This window comes from Hevea brasiliensis, chromosome 14, assembly GCF_030052815.1.
Source record: "Hevea brasiliensis isolate MT/VB/25A 57/8 chromosome 14, ASM3005281v1, whole genome shotgun sequence".
In the NCBI taxonomy this organism is placed as follows: domain Eukaryota; kingdom Viridiplantae; phylum Streptophyta; class Magnoliopsida; order Malpighiales; family Euphorbiaceae; genus Hevea; species Hevea brasiliensis.
This window is the reverse complement of record NC_079506.1, coordinates 78760919-78783735: the sequence shown is the minus strand read 5'-3', so window position 1 is coordinate 78783735 and position 22817 is coordinate 78760919. Positions and strand designations below refer to the sequence as shown.

Here is a 22817-nt window from a genome sequence, read left to right as displayed (position 1 = left end):
AACGAGTATAAATAATACATATGTAACGCGTGTTAAAAAAAAACTAATAATATATAAATATGTGAAGGGAGAATATTTGATTTGACTAAATTGCTCTTCATTATTTATAGTATTTATAATTATATTTTTAAATATTTAATTTAATTTTAGATATTATATAAATTTAAAATTATTTGGAATTAAAATTTAATTGTCTATATAATTTTAGAGTTTATATAAATCTAAAATTCTTAGTCTACTTATATTTAAAGTCTATTTAGTTAAATTTTTATTATAATATATTTTTAATAAAATTTTATAAAAATACTTTGATGATTTATATTATTTATAAAAATATAAAGATATTTTATTTATATAAATAACTTTTTTAATGAATCCTATCAAATTTTTATCTTTATCTTATAATTATTTATGTAAAATTATTTTAATACAATTATATTTAATTTACGTCTAAGAATAAGAAAAAAAATTAATTTTTATCAACTAAACATTTAAATTTTTTTATTAATGTTTTTAAAATTTTCATTTAATTTGATTTTTTATAAGTTGATTAAGAAAATATTTCATGTATAATAATTTTATATTTTTCTTAATTATAAATATAATTCTAAAATTCTTAATTATTACATTAATATATAAATTAGTTCTAATTAAAATTGAATTTATATATATATATTAAAATTATATGAATCTAAAAGTTTTAAATAGTACATAATAATGTACAAAATATAAAAAAAACAAATTATATATATGAGAAAAAACATTTAAATAGATAAATATATATTATTTAAAAAATTAATAATTAACAAAATATGTTAAATTTGAATTTAATTATAAACTTAATATAATTAATATGATTATTATAATTTATAATATTTATTTTTTTATTTTAAAATTTTAAAAGTTTAAAAATGTTAATGTTTGTATGTATAAAAAAATAATAATAATATTATTTAAAAAATTAATAATTAACAAAATATGTTAAATTTGAATTTAATTATAAACTTAATATAATTAATATGATTATTATAATTTATAATATTTATTTTTTTATTTTAAAATTTTAAAAGTTTAAAAATGTTAATGTTTGTATGTATAAAAAAATAATAATAATATTATCCTAATATAGTAAATAGTAAGTACGTATAAAAAGAGTTAAAAATTATATTTTAAATATAAAAATATTATTTTAATTTAATAAATTTACATTTAAATTAAATATAAATTAATAATTTGATGAAAAAGTCACTATTTTCGTATAAATATAAGCATTATATTATTTAATAAAATTTTTATTTATTTAAATTTAACAATTTCTTTTATTAAAATTTGATGTTTACGCTTAAAAAATAATTATAAAAAATTTAATTTAAAAATATGTTATAAATTAATTTAATAAAATATTTTACTTTAAACTGAATAATTATCTATACGGTTTTTTTACTGTAATTATTTTAATTAAAAATAATAATATATTAATGTCAATATTTTTTTATTCTAAGTAGTATCGATATTTTTATTTTTTATATAAAAGACCATTTTAATTATTAATTTATTATTTATAAATAATTTATTAGAATTGATGTATTTTTTAATTTTATTTTTAAAATTTTTCTTCATATCATAAAAAAATTATGTAAAGTATTATATATTAAATAAAAATTAATAATATTAATACTTATTGATATGTATATACACAATTAATTTTGTCAAACAAAAAAAAATCAAATTGAAAATAATTAAAAAAAAAAACTAACATTATATGAAATTGTACTAAATTGAATTTATTTAACTGTTATGTGTATAACCTTTAAATAGTGTTAGAAAAAATTTAAATTTTTTATGTTAATTATATATATTTTATAAAAATTATAAAATAATAAAAACTAATTAATCTTGATAAACTTAACATTTATGAACTAACAAAATAATAAATAGTTAAATTTATATATTTATAAAACACTTATAATTTAAATTATACTATAATAATAATTTTCTATTATCAATTTCTCCTGCATAATTGTTTTTTTATTTCCATTAACTCAATTTAAGAATGATAAATTTATAAAACACTTATAATTATAAATTATATTATAATAATAATATTTCATTATCAATTTCTCCTGTATAATTTTTTTTAAATTTCCATTAACTTAGTTTAAGAATGATAAATGCGTATACAACACAAATATCACAAAAAATAAAAAATTATTATAATAATAATTAATATATTATAATAATATTATATTATATAAAAAATAATAAAAAATAATATATAAAAATATTAAATTACAATAGAAAACGTGCAGTGCGCTTAAAAAAAATTAGTATATATAAATGTATAAGAAGATATTATGTTCGATAATAATAATAATAATAATAATAATAATAATAATAATAATAATAATAATAATAATAATAATAATTTTATTTTTTAAATATTAATTATTAATTTTTTAAATTATAAACTTTAATTATAAGATTTTTTTTCTCTTGTTAAAGTCCTATATGGACCATATTTACCGCTACTAATATAAATTAATGATGAAAATTTATCATTAATAACCTTTTAGCAATAGTATATACATCGTTAATATTTTTAATAATGAAAAATTATTTTATAAAATTTTATCACTAATTACTTCTTATTAATACTTTTGCTAATAATTTTAACAATTTATCCACCACTTAGATATGTAAATAATTTTAATATTTAATAGTACTATAATTAATATAACTTAAAAGTTTAATGTTATTTTAATAGTAATTGTAATTATCAAAAATTTTATTATAATTCTATATTATTAATTTTATAAGTATTATTAATTCATTAAAATTTAATTAGTTTAAACCGTCTTAAACACTAAATCTCACTTATATTAATTTATTTTTTTAATTTTTATATATATTTATAAAATTATAATATTAAATTATAAAATTATTATTAAAAAATAACTATTTAATTAACATAATTATAAATTTATTATTAAAAATTAATTGTAATTAAATAAAAATTTTCTATTTATATCAATAAATATAAAATTCTAATCCTATTAAATGAAAAATATTTTATTTTGTTATAAATTTGTAGCTATTTTTTTTTTAATATTAGTAAGGTATAGCTTTTACGTTTAAATACTCTATTTCCATGCAACAAGTCTTAAGCTTAATTAACTTTGATTTATGATGTGATTTTTTTCCTTATTCATTACAATTTGTGTCTTTTTTTTCACCGGGTAATGTTTATAAGTTTTCAAATTTTTTAAATTTTTATATGTCGCATATATCATTCTTATGATGGTAGTGGCACATGAATATGATTCGTAAAATTTTGTTATTATTGTTAATATTAAATGAAACTAATATCTTCATAAATTCAATAATACTTATATAGGCTAAGATACATTGATTTTTATTTTTTTATGTTTAATATCAATGCATCTTATATTTAGGATAATTAATATCATTTTTAAATAAAAAATGCATTTTATATATTTTAATTTTCTTGGATCTACTTAGTTTAAATATAGATCAATTATAATTTGTTAATACTCTAATGTATATGGACATTTTTTTAAAAAATTTTAATTTATTAATCAATCTTAAATAAGTTATTGATTTTGACCATAAAATTATAAGAAAGTCTAATTATATTTTTATATATATTTATGTGAGGGGTTCTCATATTCTCAATATTGATTTTAAGTGATTATGCTTTAACATTTTTAGAATGATAAAATGAGAGGAAGATTAAAAAAAAAAAAAAAAAAAAAAAGAAAAGGGATAAAAAAAAAACAAGTTGATTACTTGAGATTATTAATTATATAATTTTTATGGGTTAATTAAAAAGGCATGATTAAATTTATATTTATATTTTAAATCTATAACACATTTATTATATATATAATATAATCTATAATTTAAAAAAAATTAAAAAATACTTATTAAATATATTTATTAATATATTAAAAAGGTTTAAATTTTTTTTATTAAACAATATAAAATATAAAATTTCAAGATATTAATATAATGAAAATAAAAATAAAAATTTTATAGTGATAATACACTAAGTTATAAAATATATTTTAAAAATTATTTTATTTTTTAAATTTTATAAATAATTTTCTTTCGCATCTAGTTATATGTGAAACCTCATTATTTAAATTAATATTATTATTAAATTACAAAAAAAAAAAATAAGCAAGTTAAACTTTTTTAAAATCAAAAAGTAAAATAACAGAATTTGAAGAAATTTAATTCAATAGCTAACCTACATTTATCATTAATTTATTTTAGTTTTTAAACATATCCACCTATTTATTTTTTTAATACTTATTATTATATCAATTTTGTTATTATATCATATTTAAATTTATAATTAAGTTATTATTATATATATCACATAACTTTTATAAAAATATGATTTAATAAAAAATATAATAATTTTAAATTAATAAATATTTTTATTTATATAATTAATTAAATAACATTAAAATTAATATTTTAATATAAATAATTAAATATAATATTTATAATACTATGATAACATAATATCATATATAAAAAATTTAAAAAAATTATATATTAAAAATTAAATTACAAATATGTAAAATGAGTACAATAATATGCAATATGCATTAAAAAAATTTATATTTTTTAAATATATAATTTAATCCATACATTTATTTCAGTTAATTATTTGATTTATTCATCAATTTTTATCAATTTAACCATGAATCAAGTGATTAAAAGGAGGTCAACAAGGGATAAAAATGAAATAAATTACATCGCTTATCCCTCAAATTAGATGTTTATTTTATTTCAATCCCTCAACTTCGATTGATTAAGATAAAATCTCTCAATTTTATTTATTTCAAAACAAGTTCAATTTTTTTAATTAATATTGAATTAATATTTAATCAAAACAAATCTATAAATTATTATTTATTGTTTATTATTTTTTATATAAAAATTAAAATATTGATAAATATCTTATACTTATAAAATATTATTTTGAAATTTATATTTTATATTATTATTACCTTTTTCTAGTTTATTATAAATTAAATTATAATTAATAATTTTATAAATAAATTTAGTTAAAATAAAATAATTTATTGATAATAATTATTAGTTAATTTAATCAGAAAAGTAAGAAAAATAAAAAAAAAAAGAAAAAGATGATGAAAAGGCAATTTTATTTTTTTTTAATTTAAAAATTTATTATTGCATGTTAGTTTGATTTTTTCTAAATTAAAGTTGAGAGATTTTATTTTGACAAATTAAAATTGAATGGTTAAAATGAAAAAGTCATGTACATTAAGAGACGATTGATGCAATTTATGAAATAAAAATGACAGTAATAATAAAATGCAAGGAAGAAAATATTTACAATTGTAAGAATAATCTATCAATTAAAATTCAAATCAATCAAACAAATCTATTGATTTATTTATTTAACTTTAAATTAAAATTTTAATTTATTAAATTAATTTTTGATTAAATTATATAAGTTAATTGATTAATGTTTGATGAAAATTTTAATTTTATAAAGAGAAAATTAAAATAAAAACTTGTACTTTCAATTATTTTACAATTATACCTTATAATTATCGATTAAATCTTATACTTTTCAATTTCTTATAATTATATCCTATAATCTCTTATCTTTTTCAATTTCTTTTCATTATACCCTATCATCGCAGGTCCGTTAATTATTTAACAATCATTCACGTCATAATATGCTAAATGCCACGTCACACCAATATATGATAGGTATAATTATAAAAAATTAAAAAGTATAAGGTTTAGTTGATAATTTAATAAGTGTATGATATAATTATAAAAAAAGTGAGTAATATTTTTTAATAATTTCACTTTTTATAAATTATTTTTAATTTTTTTTATAAATTAAAATAGATTATGAACCAATTGATTTTTTTTTCTCAGAGAATCAATTGAATTTGGATAAATTGAAAATTTATTTTACATATATATAAGAAATCACATCCTTAATTAAATAAGGATTAACCTTATTATGTGATTGTATTGTGTTTTCTATATTTTCTATTATTAATTATTTTTTAAACAAAATAAATTAAAAGAGAGAGAGAGAGAGAGAATTTTGGTCAAATTTTGGTGTAATGTTGCCTGGTTTCTATCAAGCATAGCAGAGAAGGAAAGGTGACCATAATTTACAATATTAAAAAATAGAAAATGATTATTTTAATATATGCTAAATAGAGATTGGCTAGATAGCCCACTAATTTTAGTTTTTTAAAATTTCTCCATTAATTATTAATTAGGACCATCAAATTACCCATTTTTGTCTCACAAAGCATAATTTGAGAGAAGACTAACTTATGAGCCATTCCTAATCAATACTAATAATCCCTTAATTAGCATTAAACAAATTAATGCAAACCCTTCAATAAATGAACCCACCAAGCAAAATAATTTTTGTTTTAGATCAATATCATAGACATGCTAATAATTTTTTTTTAATTAAAACACTTTTTTATTGTATTTTGTTAAGGTACAGCAAATATAAATTTAACTTTATTATAAAATAAATATAATATTTTTAAAGTAAATATTTATATTGATATTTATATAAAATATCATTTAAGAGTGCCTCTTCTCCATTTTAAAATATGGGAAGGCATTTACCATTATATTCTTGAAATCATTTTAAAAAAATTATATCCAATTTTACAAGATTTAATTTATTTTATTTTTTATTAATTTTTATATTTAGAGTAAAAGAATTTATTTTTTAATTTTAAAAAATATTTTAAAAATAAAAATAAATATAATTATATGAAAATTTAATTATTTTTTTTTTTTTATAGATAAAGAAGTGATTAGGTTGAAATGCAGTTTAACTTTTGTTTGGGAGAAAAGTTAATTTAGTCTACCAGGACACATGCTCAAAGAAGAAAAAAGTTAGGGAAAATAAAAACTCAAAAGAGCACAAGAAAATAGAAAGAGGGTAATTGCTCACCATGATTGGGTTAATAGTTGTTGGAGATTGCATTTGCATGGTGATGAGGTTGCTAATATATATATTAAGTGAGAAGAATGATAATGATTAGATTAACTGAAAATCACTTTACTTGAATTTAAATTTATTAATATTTTTAATATTTAGATTTTATTTATTTTTTATAAAGTAATTTATATATAAAAAAATATTTTTTATAAATTATTTTTTATTATTTAATTATAATGTTAAATTAATAGTGTATATTTATATTATAAATTATTAAAGTTTATAAAATAAAAAATAATTTTCTCTTTTTATAAGAATAATATTTTTTGTTAACTCGTTTTCTTGAATACCCTAAATACTAAAAAATATAAAAATTATTTTTCAAAAAACTATTTTTTATAAAATAAATGGACTTTAAACACATTTTAAATTCTATTAAATTTATTTTTAATTACTCAAATTCATGTGGAGCTTGATTTTTATTACTTGAAAGATATCTAAATTTATTTAATTTTAATTTTTAATCAATAATTTAGTAAATTTTTTTTAATAATTTATATTTTAAAATTTTAATAATTTCATAAAATAATTAAATTATATTTTATTTATAATAAAAATATATAAAGATTTATAAATATTATTATAAAAAATATATATTTAATTAATTATTCATATAAATAAATTTAGGTGACGGATATTCAACATGTAAAATCCAAACCTGACTTGAATCCATCACATGTATTATTCTTCAAACTCTAATTCATTCTACTAGAATTCAGTCAAGTAAGTATTCACAAATATCTGACTTGTTATCATCCTAATTGTGAGAGAGGCAATGAAAAGAATTTCTAATTTTAAATTTTTAAAAATTAAAAAATGCAATTTTTTGTATTAATGCACTCTAGATAGATAATTAAGCCTAATAAAAAGTTGAGAAACTATTGTATGCTTCTAGAACACATACTCTCTATACAAAATTATATGTTTCATTTTCTATTAATATGGAAAATGTGAAAATTTGTATTTGATTAAGCACTAAAATTTAGCGTTATCGGTGTATTGTATAATTAGCCTAAAAAATATAATATGAATAGAAATAACTTTTTAAAGATTTAATGTGATCAAGTAAATATATAGAGACTCAATAAAACATCACTTAAAAAATTAGGGGTTAAATGAATATGTTGCCTTAATATTAAATTGTTCTGTGAAAGAACTGTTTTGGTGTACCTAAAAAAGAGAGGACCAGCTATTGGCAGATATTCAAAATATATTCCAAATATCAGCATCAATGAAAAGGGCATCCAAACACCCATTGGAGGGAAGAGTAAGACAAGGACCTGATTTCCCTTGTGGCATTTCAAGATTCCAAATGGTCCTTACCTAAAATACCCAAAAAATAAAAAATAAAAAACGTTTTTTGAGTTTTTTTTCCTATAATTTATCTCTCAATTTTTAATTTTTATATTCGAAAATTTAACTGTCAAAGTTAACTTAGGTTCTGTTTGTTTCTCCAAAATATATTTTTATATTCTTAATATTAAAGAGTATTTAAAAAAAATTAATTTCTAATCAAATGAAAAAATAAAGTCTTCTTTTAAAAAAAATAGTATCTTATCTTTTCAATTCTCAATATATATATATATATATATATAAATCAAATAATAAAAATATTATCTAATTATATGAAAAATAACTATTTAGTCTCTTTATTGTTTTTATATTTTTATTTCATTTATTTTATAATTTATTTGATATTTTAAGCATTAATTTAAATTTTATTTATTCTTATACTTAGAAAAATATAATTGTATAGTTTATCTATTTCTAAGCCTATAACTATTTAGTCACCATAACAATAATTTTTCTCTCACTAACTAATAAAAAATTTGATTTAAGCTTGAAATAATTAAAGAGTAAGTAAAATAATAATTAAGGAATTAACTAATATATTAAATTTATATTCTATTTTTACAGCCTCAGCCTACCTTAGCTTATAGCTAGTGTAGTGTGCTTCATCTTTTTCCTGTTTTTCATTATTGTTTCCATTTGGGAGTTTAAGTTCTATGTGATTAAGTTTAGCCCTTTTTCATTATGAGAGTTGAAATTGAGGCTTCAAAAAGTACTCTTTTTTTTTTTTTTTTTTCTCTCTAAAGCAATTACTTCTTTGATTTTTGTCTATGTTTTGTATTATTTCAATGTCATTCATGTACCTTTTTGCATGATTGACATTATATTAAAATATTTTTAACTAAAATATATAAGCCATTATATTAATAATTAAATATTGATTTGATAAATATAAAATTTATAAATTTAAACATTAATGATTTATTTATTTTTAAAACTCTTGTATTGGATTTATTACTTAAAATCTTAGTTAATTTAGAAGATTTTTTTTCTAATTTGAGTGGAAAAAATATTTCTCAATATGATAAAGATATATTTCATGCATATAGTAAAATTTTTATTTTAGTGTTATTTTTTAATTTAATAAAATTTCTAATTAGATTATAATTTGATGACTAACATTATAAATACGAGTATTATAAAAAAATTATATAATTGTACCCATGAAAAGTGGCTTCACCCCATTAAAGAGAGTAACTTTTATTTCATACAGTGGAGTTATTGCTCATTATAAAGAGAGATTTTGGCCATTAAAAATGGGCTTTTGCCCATTGCATTCTCGTAGAGGAAGGTTTCAGCTTAAGGTTGCAGTTCCACAGAAGAAAAAAGATTCCGACCTAAGGTGGAAAAATAGTATAGAATTAAAGAAGAAAAAAATTATTATCTATTGATGGAGGAGCTATACTTTTATGGTGAATAAAGTGGCTAAGTAGTAAATACATTGGTTATGTCCAATAAAAACTGAGAGGACTAATTAATATATTTATTATTAGTAACTTTTATAAGGATTATTTTGGATGTAATTGAGATGAAAGGTAATATAATTTACGCACTTTTACAGTGCACATCTTGAAAAATAAAAAATTATATATAAAGTGTCAATTACTTTTTTTTTATAATGAGTCCATATTGTAAATATTTTTTTTTATTAAATACTTTAGATATAATCACCTTATTTTACTCTATATATTTGAAATCTTGATTTATATTAAATGGTATAATTAAAGGAGGATTTTTTTTTTTTTAATAGTAATGCTATTGAAGTAGACTATTGATTATATATTGAAGTAGGCCCATTGTTACTGAGGTCCAATGCTTGGTTGAGTAAGGAAAAGGTGATTTATAAAGTTAAATTTATAGACTAGACTAATGATTAATATTGGAGTTATTATTGGAATTATTTTAATATATTAATTAAAAAAATAAAATTTAATAGGATATTTATCATAGATCATGAGTTAGTTAAATTAATTTATAAGCTCTAAAAATAAGTTAATATATTTATTTATGATAATTTTTAGGCTTATAAATAGAGCTTATAAGTTAAAAAAAAATAATAAGTTTAGAAACTCAATTTTTCATTTTGATACTTATAAATTATGTACTTATAAATTAATTTGATCAAATATTTTATTATATTATCTTATTTAATTTTTAAAATTTAATTATAAATCTAATTTAATATTATTTTTAGTTATTTTAATAACAAATGTGTTTATAAGTTATTTTTTAAGATATATTAACTATTTATTAGTTACTTATAAATATTTTAACTAAACATATAACAGTGTAAAATTTTAAATATTTATATAATTAAATTAACTTATAAGTTTTGCTTATAAATTAATTTTTATATATTAAGTCAAACATTCTTAAATTTAATATATTTTAATTATAATAACCCGAAAATAACTAAACACTTTTTTAACTATTTTTTAAAACATATTTAAAATAATATATTTTCAAGATTTTTTTTTTCACTTTCCAACTTTAATTTAAACAGGGCCTAAAATATTTATTATTTTTCTTGACATAAGCTAGTTTTTTTTAGTAAAATTAAATCTAATTCATTTTCTCTATATATTATTAAAATCTATCATATTTTAACATTGAATGATTCACGAAATTTAATTATTATATTGTGTTTATTTAAACAAACTAAAATTTAAAAATTTTCAATTAATTTATCATTTTTATTATTATTATTTAAAATTTGTAATATTATTTGATGATAATGTAAGAATGAAAAATTATTTTCATTGAAATACAAACTTTTGGCATATCGTATGGAGACATTTCAGATTTTTTTTTTCTTTTTCTCCCAAATTATATATATATATATATATATATATATATATATATATATATATATATATATATATATTTTTTTTTCAGCATAATTAGGTGTTGAAGTAACTACGAATATGACTTGCCAATATCTTCTTTAACATTGATTTTACATGCAGCTAATTATATATATCAAATTAAGGCTGTGGTCCTAATTGATTTCCCTGTCAGCTACGACACTTGTTTACAATTTTGCTCATTGCTATAAGGACATTCACAAGACAAATATGAATTCTAGGCTACAAAGGTGGTAGCTGCTTGAATAAATGTTTCATAATATTGAAAAATTAAAAAAAATATATATTAATAATTTTCAATAAATTGAACCAAATCGATTTATTTTAATTTAATTTGATTTTAACCTCAAATTTTGATTATAAAATTATTTAATTTGGTTTGGATCAAATAATTTTTTTTTTCAAAAACCAAAACTAAACAAAATAAAATGAATTTTCTAAAATTAAAAGTAAATGTAACTAAATTATTTAAAAAATTAAAATAAAATTTAAATTAAACCAATTCAATCAATTTTTTCAATTTCAACCAAATTTTGCTCATTCTTAATCTTCAATATTAAATTTTTTCTTAACAAGTTTATTTTGTAATTGGCCTTTTCTTTTCCATATTAAGTTAAATTCATTCATCATAAATAATTTTTAGTTGAGGAGAAACATCATAAATTAATTAAATATGATTTTTTTATTACTATTTTTGTTTTTATTAGATACTAAATTATATGATGAATATATAATATATATATATATATATATAATTATTTATTAAGCAAAAATTTATAAAAAATATTTTAGAAGATAAATTCAAAAAACAGAATTCCATGTATTTTTTTAGGATGAGAAAAAAGAAGACCAAGTCGAGTGGTTGATCTAACTGTTTAGATATCAGGCACTCTCACCCTTAAAAAAAATAAAAAAGGAAAATGCCACGTGTAAATATGACCTGGCATTAGGTCATGTGACCACAAAAAATAAATTAAAAATCAAAATGTAGCCTACGTGTCAATCATCTTTAGATCGGCGCTCTCTTTAGATCCGTTGTCTTTTCACGAACCAAAATTAAATTAAAAAATAAATAAATTAATTAAAATAATAATAATAATAAATTTCTTTCTCCCTCCTTCTTAGCCTCTGTGCTTTCTTTATCTCTCTCTAGAAATGCTCTTTTGTTTCTCTCTCTATAATCATTCTCCCTGTTGTATTTTATAAATTGTGATATCGTTCTAATTTATGAGCTTTCTCTTTTCTTCTTCTTCTTCAATCTCCCCCTTTACACTTCACATTTTCTTTTCTTTTCTTTTCTTTTCCTTCTGTATACAAATAGAAAAGAATGTTGGGTTCTTGTTTCTTTCTCACTTTGACACAGGAAAGAATATGAAAGAGAGAAAATAGAATACGTACAGTTTCATAGGTGCGTGTTTCTCCACGCTCCCAAATCCCCAATATTTTTAGCATTATTTCAATTTAAATGTTTCCCATTTTCTCTATTTGATTTCTTTTTCTTTTTGATAAAAATTGTGTAATTTTAGATTTCTTTGTTTAATTTTGATTTTTGTAAATGTGATCAGGTGATATGAATTCAGATTCTATCGATCAGAATCAAATTAGGGCGTGTTTTCTTTTTTCCCCCCTTTTCTTCTTTTTTTTTTTGTAATTTTTGGATAAGTAGTTTGAAACTGAATTTAGGGTTCGGTTTAGGATTTTCAGAGATTCATTAATTTTTTAATGTTTTTTTTTTAGGATTATTTAGTGGGGTTTTTGGGTAATTATGTATATTTCGTGAAATTATTATTAGTATTATTATTATTATAGATGGCGTTTTGAGAGTGGTGGTGTGAGGTGGGGGTAGGGATTGTGAGGATGACAGATTTTCAACCTTTACAACAAAAACCTGAATCAACCGATGATGCCCAAGCTGAATTCGAGCTGGGATTTGAGGAATTGATGCGTGGCCACTTGGATGATTGTATGTCATTCGCCTCATGTAGCTCCACTCGTAACGCGGAGGAAGAGGATGACGAGGGGGATCAGCTTGTCCGCAGGAGACGTAGGTCAGATCTAGAGGGTGATGACTTGGCCGAGTCATCGGCTGCGAGGAGGCGCCACTCCCGCATATTAAGCCGTTGGGCTGCTCGTCAGGCACAGGAGATGATAACCACTATTGAGAGGAGGAATCGTGAGTCAGAGTTGATGGCACTTGCAGGTTTGCATACGGTTTCCATGCTTGATTCTTCATTTTTGAGCGAGTCTCAGTCGCCCACGTCAAGGAGGCAGGGGGCGGTTGAACGGCCAAGCACTCAGGCATCTGCAATTCTTCAAATGTGGCGGGAGTTAGAGGATGAGCATTTATTGAATAGGGCACGGGAGAGAGTGAGGGAGAGATTGAGACAGCAAAGAAGTGTGGAGTCTAATACAAATATGTCAAGTACAAACATGTCAGAGAGTCGGGGTAGTGAGAATCAGGGAAGTTTGGTGGATGCAAGTGAGAGTGAGAATGAATTTGGTCCTTGGTCACATGAGCGACTGGGCTCACAGAATGAGCGTGGGGACAATAATGGGTCTAGCAGAGAGCAATCTCCCGATCTTGGCGAAGTTGAGAGGGAGAGGGTTAGGCAGATTGTTCGAGGATGGATGGAGACTGGCATTAGTGATCATACATCTAATGTGTCCCACAGGAATAGCAGTCCTCGAGGGGAATGGCTTGGTGAGACAGAACGTGAAAGAGTTAGAATTGTTAGGGAGTGGGTGCAGATGGCAAGTCAGCAGCGAGGAGGTCGTGGGGGACGGAGGGAAGAGCAGGCTGCCAGACTTGATGCACAAGTTGACAGAGTTCGTGATGGGTCAGCTGCTGACAATGATGAAGGGCAACCAGAACATATTCGTCGAGACATGCTGAGGCTTCGAGGAAGACAAGCTCTTCTTGACCTACTCGTGAGGATTGAGCGGGAAAGACAGAGGGAACTTCAAGGATTGTTGGAGCATCGGGCTGTCTCTGATTTTGCTCATCGTAACCGCATACAGGTTGGTTCTTTAATATAATGAGTTTATTTATGTTAGTATTTCTTATCATGCTGTTATGTACCATGCTTGAATCTCTGGCAATTTCATCAATATAAATCATTGTGAACTACACGGTTCTTGTTTTAGCATAAACCTTCATTTTGTATGATATAGTTGTCAGCAATTTTTGCTGATGCGGATAATATATTTTGTCTACATACAGTGTATTTTTCTTATATGATTGATACTTTTGGTCTCAATATCTGCTTAAGTTCAACTTGTTTGTTTGCGAGGAATCTTTAAACTAATAAAGTCATACAGGTTTCTCTTAATGTAAATATTTGTCAGTTGAGTGAGAAAAAACGGATGATCCTCACATAATTGGATTTCACTTCAGTGGAAAGTTTGGGCTTCTTAAACCCTGTTTTTTGGTAACCCCTTTCTCCCTCCTCCTTCCCCTTCCCCCTTTTTTTTTTTTTTAATAATTATGTTTTCTAGGAAGATTGAATACTATTTGACTTTAAGCAGATCCACTTAATTATTATTATTAAGTAGGATTAATTGATAATTATTATTATTTTTAACTAGAAAAGTGGGGTTTTCAAGGGCTTTTTCTAGGCTTTTACTTCTTCTTCTTTTGGGATTTTGCTCATTTTCTGGGTTGAATTTTGATGTAGTTTTATTCCTTATTCTTTTATCTTCAACTAGATCCATTTTAATTTACTGTATACAGTTGTGCAATTTTGTTTCACTGTCATAGTACTGTGGTAGTTCCTAGCTTATCGTAATGAGATTCCTTTGGGCCATTATAAATTGTGGTAATATCATATTCATTTGGAAAATTCACTTGTTGGTTGCATGACTTCAAAATTTATATTTGTTTTTGCTGTAGATATAAATACAATAGGTTTCATGTTTATACTTTTATGTGATTGATTAGACACGGAGGGAATTCTATATCTCCCTCCCCAAGGCATGAACTTCTAATCTTTGAATTACTGAATTTAGATGTTGTAGCTTCAGGTTTATAGTATAAACCTTTATCTTCAACAAAGGAAATCTTAATTTTTTTAAAATTTCATTTATAATTGAGATTCTCCCTTCTGGTCTTTAAAAGGTTTTCCAATATATTATTGTTGGGTTTTGGTTTATATACAATCAACAGCTTGATTACTAAAATTTAGTATTTTTTCCAGTCATTACTGAGAGGTAGATTCTTGCGAAATGAAAGACCTGTTGAAGAAGAGAGACCACCTTCAATGGCTGCAAGCGAACTAGTTCAATTAAGACAACGTCATACTGTTTCTGGCTTGAGGTATCGATTTTTCTCTCTTCATGACACAAGCCTTTTGACTGTTCTTGAATATTTTTGTTATTACTTATTTAAATATTTTGCATTTTGCTTTCTTGGATTCTATTATTATTCTTATCTGCCTTTAGCTAACTGTAATTTTATTTTTGATGACACTACTAAGCACAAACATGGAATGGATCTTATATTAGGATGATCGTAGACACATATAACTTTCTGGTAAATTATACTGACTGTCACTCAACTTTGAGGATTGTTTCATTTCAGTAAATCAATTTCAAATTGTTAAAATAATATCTCTCAACCTTATTTTTTGTTCAAAAAAAAGCCACCATGACTTGCTATAATAGATTATCCTGTTGTCAAACTAAAATTACCTTTCTCCCTTTTCTCCCTTCTATTTTTCTATCTCTATCTCTATCTCTTCTCTATTTCTTTGAATCATTTTATAACATAAAATTTGATATATTAAAATTTTTTAATGCTCATAATTTATTATAGAGGGATAAGATTTAATGGTGACAGAAAAAGAGTGCATAAATAAAATCACCCGATTTCGCTAAATGACTAAAAATTTTAATGCACCTTAATGTTAAAATGAAGATTGAAAGGTCTTATAATAATGATAGAATTAGATCATCATGGGTAGTTATCAATTAGTAAAAAAAAAAAACAAAAACAAAAAATTGATGGTTGCATTGGAAAAAATTAAATACAATGGAAATTATGTTCGGCAATTAAGATAAAATTATTAAAAATTAAAAATTGTGAATAAAATTAATAAATTTTAATATATCAAATTTTATATTGTAAAACTAATGTTTATTTTGATTCAAAGAAATAGAGAAGGGATAGAGATGGAAAAAGAGAAGGGAGAAAGAGGGCAAAAAGTTAATTTTATTGCAACCAGACAACCTATTATAGCACTTCATAATGGCTTTTTTTGAACAAAAATTAAACTTGAATGATATTATTTTAACAAATTGAAATTGATTGATTGAAATGAAACAATCCATAAAGTTAACTGACCGTTAGTGTAATTTACCATACAACTTTCTTTTGAGTGATTTGAGAACAAGGCATCCAATGTTTTTTCATTACAGTTATTTGTGCAAGTGATTCATTGTTGAGGAATGGTTAATTTGTGCACATTCCTTGATGAGTATGGGAATTTTAATAATAATTTTTAAAAGTAAATTTTTCAGCAGTTCTATTACATAAGAAAGATGATAGTTAGCACCAGATGGCTTTTTAATTCATTTTCTTCATTTCCATTTGCTTATGTGATGTTCCTATCTATTGCAACATATTAACCTTGTAGTCTTCTTCATTAAGGATGTGTTTCGTAGAAAGTATAGAAAGTTAAATGTTACACTTACAAGTTTTAACTTCCAAAGAGGTTAAGGGTAATTGTTAACCTAATCCCCCCAAAGGTTAACATTTAACCCTTCAAGAGCATATAAATGTTAATTAAGTTAAAAGTTAACTGAGTGAATACAGGTTGCAGCCATGAATTAAATACAGGTTTTGCTTATTGCATCTGATGGCTGCATTTCAAATTATATTAGTGAATAGTGATATTGATTGCATGGTGTGATGTACTGTTGGAAACACTGTATACAGAGTAATGCATGACAAACTCTTAAATCTTTTTTTTTTTTTGGGGGGGGGGTTTGGGTGGGGGGATCTGTGGAATAATGGAAAATAAAAGAAGGGAGAAAGTAGGGGGGGATCTGTGGAATAATGGAAAATAAAAAAAGAGAGAAATTGTAAAAGTATAGCTCTGGATAATGGTGTCACAACGCTGCACTATTGGAGGGTCTTATTTCTGAGGTTCACATCTCGTTGCTTTTACCAAATTGTGGATGTTGTGGCTGCTGTGCAGATTATAAATCTAATGTGTGTGCTGCTGCTGGATTTTACATAAGCTGTCAGATATAGACATTAGCTGAGCACTGCTATTCTAAATGGCCATATGGTCTATAACATTATCAAAAGCTATGCAGAACATGTATTTTGGTTTCCAATGCTCCCTCTCCTTTCCTCTTCCCGCTCTTACCCTCTCTAACCCCCTTTTGTTTAAAACAAATCATTCATATGATGACCATTTTACAATTGATGCACCTTCCAACGTTTGTAAATTTTACACAACATATCTTGCCTGGACAGGACAAGACAATAGATGTTACTTTTCTGCTCTCTCCCACCCCCTCCCTCCTTCCCTCTTGTGTGTGCACGTGTTTAGGATATTTATTATGTTGAAACACATATGCAATGTCATGTGTGCGTCCTTTTTCTTATTAATGAATTTATGGGATTTTTTTTTGTTTTTTCTTGATTCTAGAGTAATACCATATTCCTTTAGTAATTATGCTTATTGTTCTTTGGTTTATTTGAACGACAGCAGTAGATAAGAGACATAGTGGGTGTTATATGATTTTCCTGATATTGGATTGTTTTCTCTTTCAGGGAAGGGTTCCGTTCCAGGTTGGAAAATATTGTTCGTGGCCAAGTAAGTGGCCATTCTGATAGCACACTTGATAGTAATGTCAATGATTCTAGAAATGATTGGAGTCAGACAAACACTTCCCAGAATATCCAACTTGAAGATAATGAGCAATTGCAACCTAGAAGTGAAGAAAGTGACATCAATAGGCTGTCTGATCAAGCAGACAACTTACAAAGTGACACAGCTGCCAATAACATGAATTGGCAAGAAACGGCTAACCAAGGAGAGGGTTGGCAGGGACAAATTACAGATGATGAGGGACGAAACTGGCGACAGTCAGACTATAGTCAGTTTAATGAATGGAGAAATGGTGATGCAGAACAACCGATGGATGGGAATTGGCAAGAGAATTCAGTTAATGACTGGCCCCAGGAAAGAACTGGAAATGTCCAGAGTGAACAAAGTCGTCCAGAAGAAGCTCAGAGAGTTTGGCATGAGAATAGCTCTCGGGAAGCTATTGAAAATTGGACACAGGGACCTTCGGATCCTCCAAGAATGCGCCGTGCTGTTCCAATGAGAAGATTTAATAGATTTCATCCACCGGACGATGATAATGTGTATAGTATGGAACTTAGGGAACTTTTGAGCAGGTATTTGATGATGGAGAATGATGGTCTTATTTCTTGAGCTTCATAGCACTTTTCCTTTATCACCAAGATAATGAAATTTTCTCTTCATCTTGTAGGAGAAGTGTATCTAATCTTCTTCATAGTGGCTTCCGTGAAAGTCTGGACCAATTAATACAGTCATATGTGGACAGGCAAGGCCGTGCTCCTGTTGATTGGGATCTGCACAGAAACTTACCAACACCAACTCGCACTTCACCAGAGCGAGATGAGGACCAGCAGAGAGATGAACAAAATGAGGATCAACGTGATGTTATGAACAGACCTTCATTGGTTTTGCCAACTCCACCTGTGCCCCCACCTCAGCCTCTGTGGCACCAGGATTTGCATCACGCTAGCTGGTCTCGCCATAGCATGCATCGCTCAGAACTTGTGAGTCATCTTTTCAGAATAAAGCTTGGAACAATTTAGTGGGTTTTATCAACCAAGTGATCAATTTTTATTTTTTCTCTCATTGGTTCTTTATGGAATTTCTGGTGAGGCATTATGTTTAATTGTGCCATGGTTACCAGGACATGTTTTTTTCCGAAAAATCTGTTTAGGTTTATTTCTTTTGAACCATTGTTTCAAGTACAAAAACATGAAAATAGATGGTTCAGGGAAGAAAACTGAAATTGAGGTGTATGATTTATGAATTAATCTTTCTATACACACACACATGCGCGCGCACACACACACTGATGATTGCGATTCCTTCCATCTTTCCTGGAGTTATGAAAATGTTTAGAAGATTGGAATGCGTTAGATATGTTGGATGTTCTGTTCTTAATGTTGCACCATTTACTTTTCAAATGATGAAATCATTTTAAGGTGCTCTAAGACTTCATAACTATCAACTCTTACACTCTCTACACTTGTTTGTAATGTTAAACTAGGCCTATTCATATCCAATATGCACTATAGAGAGTTTGCCGATAATGGCATTCTGCCAATGACAGTCTACTTTTAGTAATATGTGATGTGATAATTTAAACGAGGATTATGTTGTGGGGTGCAGGAGTGGGAGATGATTAATGACTTGAGAGCAGACATGGCAAGACTTCAGCAAGGAATGAGCCACATGCAAAGGATGTTGGATGCCTGCATGGATATGCAACTTGAGTTGCAGCGTTCTGTTAGACAGGAAGTGTCTGCAGCTCTGAATCGATCAGCTGGTGAAAAAGGTTTGTGCGTTCACTTTTATTTTCATCCTTAGAGCAGAGTTTTAATGCTGCTTAGGGCTATAAAGTCTTGATTATTTGCTTTTCTATCATTGATATTCATCTTTAAACATGCATAATTTTACAGGGTTGAGTGCTGAGACATCCGAGGATGGATCGAAGTGGGGTCATGTAAGGAAAGGCACATGTTGCGTTTGTTGTGACAGCCATATTGATTCATTATTGTACAGGTATCCCTGCCTTATGCTGTGAAATTTTCATCTCTACAAGAAGGCAACTTTGATGATGTTTTGTTTACTGACTACTTTGCTCAAACTGCACATATGCAGATGTGGTCACATGTGCACTTGCTCTAAATGTGCAAACGAATTAGTTCGCGGAGGAGGAAAGTGCCCATTGTGTCGAGCACCAATTGTTGAAGTGATCAGAGCATACTCCATACTGTAAAGAGGTGGGGAAAAAAATGAACATAATTGAAATTGAATAGATTTTGTGATCAAGTGGGAAAAGCTCCTCAGGTTCTGTGGTATCTGCAGAGTGTCCAGTTGTAGCCAATGTTTTTCTGATTATATATGGAATGTTTTCCAATGTATAACTGGAATAACAAATGGCACCTCAATTTTTCATTCTTCCGTAAATAAAATGTTTTGTTAGAAAACATTTATCTGTAACTATTCGAAGCAGCTCAAGAACCAACTCTTAACTGATTGTAACTCGTTCCAAACAGACTAGTTTAGGAACCATTTCTTCCACATATCAGCTAAAACTTCCTAAAGAATAAATATGCTTTGTAAAAAATCAGCAGCAGGAGAAGCTCCTCGGCTGCTGCATGAGACCTACAATTCCACAACACTCCCCCATCCCCCCACAATCAATAGAGGAGGAAAAAACTTACGCTTTTGATCACAACCAAAATTTCAAACACTAACTGATATCTATTGAAAGCCTACATAACAGTTACAAATACCCTTGCGAGTGAAGTAACAGTCTTTTATTACCCAATAGTTTCCTTCAATCAGCAACAGATATTATGCCAATGCATCGTGCTGCTTATTGGAGTCAACTGATGCAAACTTGACATTTGACAGAACAAAAGAGCCAAAGTAACAACTCTCATTGTCAATATAATGTATATCTTAAGATTATCAAAAGCATTCAAGTTATCTTGGTAAAAACTGCAGCGTAGCCTCCGTGGAAGTTCTGCAACTTCCAACTAAATTTGAAACAACCCCATCAAACTCAATGACTTTAAGAATGCTTGTTAAAGAGTAATAGTCACAAAATGAGAACCTGTACTACCAGGGCAAGCACTTATAGATATCTAAAGTAGATCATGACAAGCAATAAAGGCATTTCAAAATTTGGCACCAATAGGCGTTTAGACTTGCTTTCAGAATCCATAAAATCAAAAACCTAACTTGGCTCCAAGAAAAATCTGTAACTTTAACCACTCTATCATGCATCTCTATCAAATAAGAGTATTTTTATACAATTTGCAACATAATAATTACATGGAAAGCATCATCCATTTTATTAGATATTTAAACAAGTTAATCAATTCCATCTCTTTTTTAGTCACTAAATAAGAACTCTTTACCTCATACATAATTATAATTATAATATTAGAAACACCGAGTATTCAGCAACAAAACTTGAACATCATTAGCTTGGTCATAAATTATTGAAGCTCAATTGTATAATTACCTATAATAAGCATATGAGACCCAATTAGCTTACAATGTGAAAGCAACAAGGGAAACAAACTCCTCACCAGGCATAATCGGTTCTTAGCCAATCTCGAACTTCCATCCAGCTATCACATTAGAAAATTTGATTTAGAATCAGCTAGTTGCAAAAAATGCGAAGACCTCTCTCACAAAAAAGAGCTTGAAAAACAAAATTAGTTGAAACCCACAAAATTTAAGGCATCTAAAGCTGGCATTAAGAGAAGAATTAGGAACCAGAAAATTCATTAATTTAAACCAGTCAAAGTTCAATTAAAAAAAAAAAAAAACAATAACCCAGAAACACAATTTACATCCAGAAACCCTAGATCCCTAATATCACCACTCAAATAGCTCTAAAGCACCCACTAAAGAACCATAAGAAAACCTAAACTTTAAGAACTAGTGAACTTAGTAACAGCCTTAGTCCCCTCGGAAACAGCATGTTTAGCAAGCTCCCCAGGCAACACCAGCCTCACAGCAGTCTGGATCTCTCGTGAAGTGATGGTGGGCTTCTTGTTGTAACGAGCAAGCTTCGAAGCCTCTTGAGCGAGCTTCTCAAAAATGTCGTTGATAAAACTATTCATTATACCCATAGCCTTGCTAGAGATCCCAATATCAGGATGGACCTGCTTCAACACCTTGAATATATATATCTTATACGTCTCTACGCTCTTCTTTGCCTTCTTCCTCTTCTTGTCGCTCGAACCTTCTTTCGGCAACTTCTTCTCCGCTCGTGGCTTCTTCTCCGCCGGTGCTTTCTCCGCCGGCTTTTTCTCCGCTGGCTTCTTCTCTGCCTTGGGCGCCATCACGTTAGGTATTTTGCCAAGAGATAATGAAAAGGGTAGAACCGGATTCGTTGAGTAAGCAAAAGGATGAGAATGCAATTGTTTATATAGAGAAAAGAGGTGAGAGGTGATTGGTTGAGTTTTAAGAGACGAGGATTGATCACGTGGATGGTTGGATTTGTGGACACGGAAGTGGACGGTTGATTTTGAAAGTTGAAAATTTTTGGGCGCCCTTTTTAGGCTTTTGGGGCTTCGCGGTTTCTTTTTAAAGGCTGGGCTTTCTTTTTTTCCATCCACGTTTTTTAGGCCTAATTTAATAAAATTTTATTATTATTGTTTTTTAATTTTTGGGAGAAAATTTAAATTTTTATTTAATTTTTTTGAATTTTATCTCTACTTAACCCCCCATTTGGATATGTAAAAAAGGAAGAGGAAG

General features: G+C 25.7%; 2 protein-coding genes across 2 annotated transcripts; one reads left to right on the top strand and one right to left on the bottom strand.

Annotated features, from left to right (window-relative positions):
• The first annotated feature begins 12408 nt into the window (after positions 1–12408).
• Positions 12409–20582, top strand: LOC110641463 (uncharacterized). The gene is made up of 8 exons (XM_058133372.1): positions 12409–12673; positions 12831–14283; positions 15459–15577; positions 18044–18673; positions 18769–19081; positions 19707–19872; positions 19997–20099; positions 20199–20582. Exons 2-8 carry the CDS (start codon positions 13123–13125, stop codon positions 20314–20316), a joined length of 2610 nt encoding a protein of 869 aa, XP_057989355.1. The 5' UTR covers positions 12409–12673; positions 12831–13122; the 3' UTR covers positions 20317–20582.
• A 1240-nt stretch (positions 20583–21822) lies between these two features.
• LOC110641467 (probable histone H2B.3) lies at positions 21823–22474 on the bottom strand. Its single transcript, XM_021793190.2, has one exon. The coding sequence runs from the start codon at positions 22400–22402 to the stop codon at positions 21989–21991; it is 414 nt and encodes a 137-aa protein (XP_021648882.2). The 5' UTR covers positions 22403–22474; the 3' UTR covers positions 21823–21988.
• Between the last annotated feature and the right edge of the window lie 343 nt (positions 22475–22817).

Bases quoted from the DNA above. Each gene is read 5' to 3' on its own strand.
- LOC110641463 (XM_058133372.1), top strand. From the start codon at position 13,123: ATGACAGATTTTCAACCTTTACAACAAAAACCTGAATCAACCGATGAT. The intron at 18,674-18,768 runs GTATTTGATGAT...TTCATCTTGTAG, and splicing joins CTTAGGGAACTTTTGAGCAG to GAGAAGTGTATCTAATCTTC. The intron at 19,082-19,706 runs GTGAGTCATCTT...TGTGGGGTGCAG, and splicing joins GCATGCATCGCTCAGAACTT to GAGTGGGAGATGATTAATGA.
- LOC110641467 (XM_021793190.2), bottom strand. From the start codon at position 22,402: ATGGCGCCCAAGGCAGAGAAGAAGCCAGCGGAGAAAAAGCCGGCGGAG.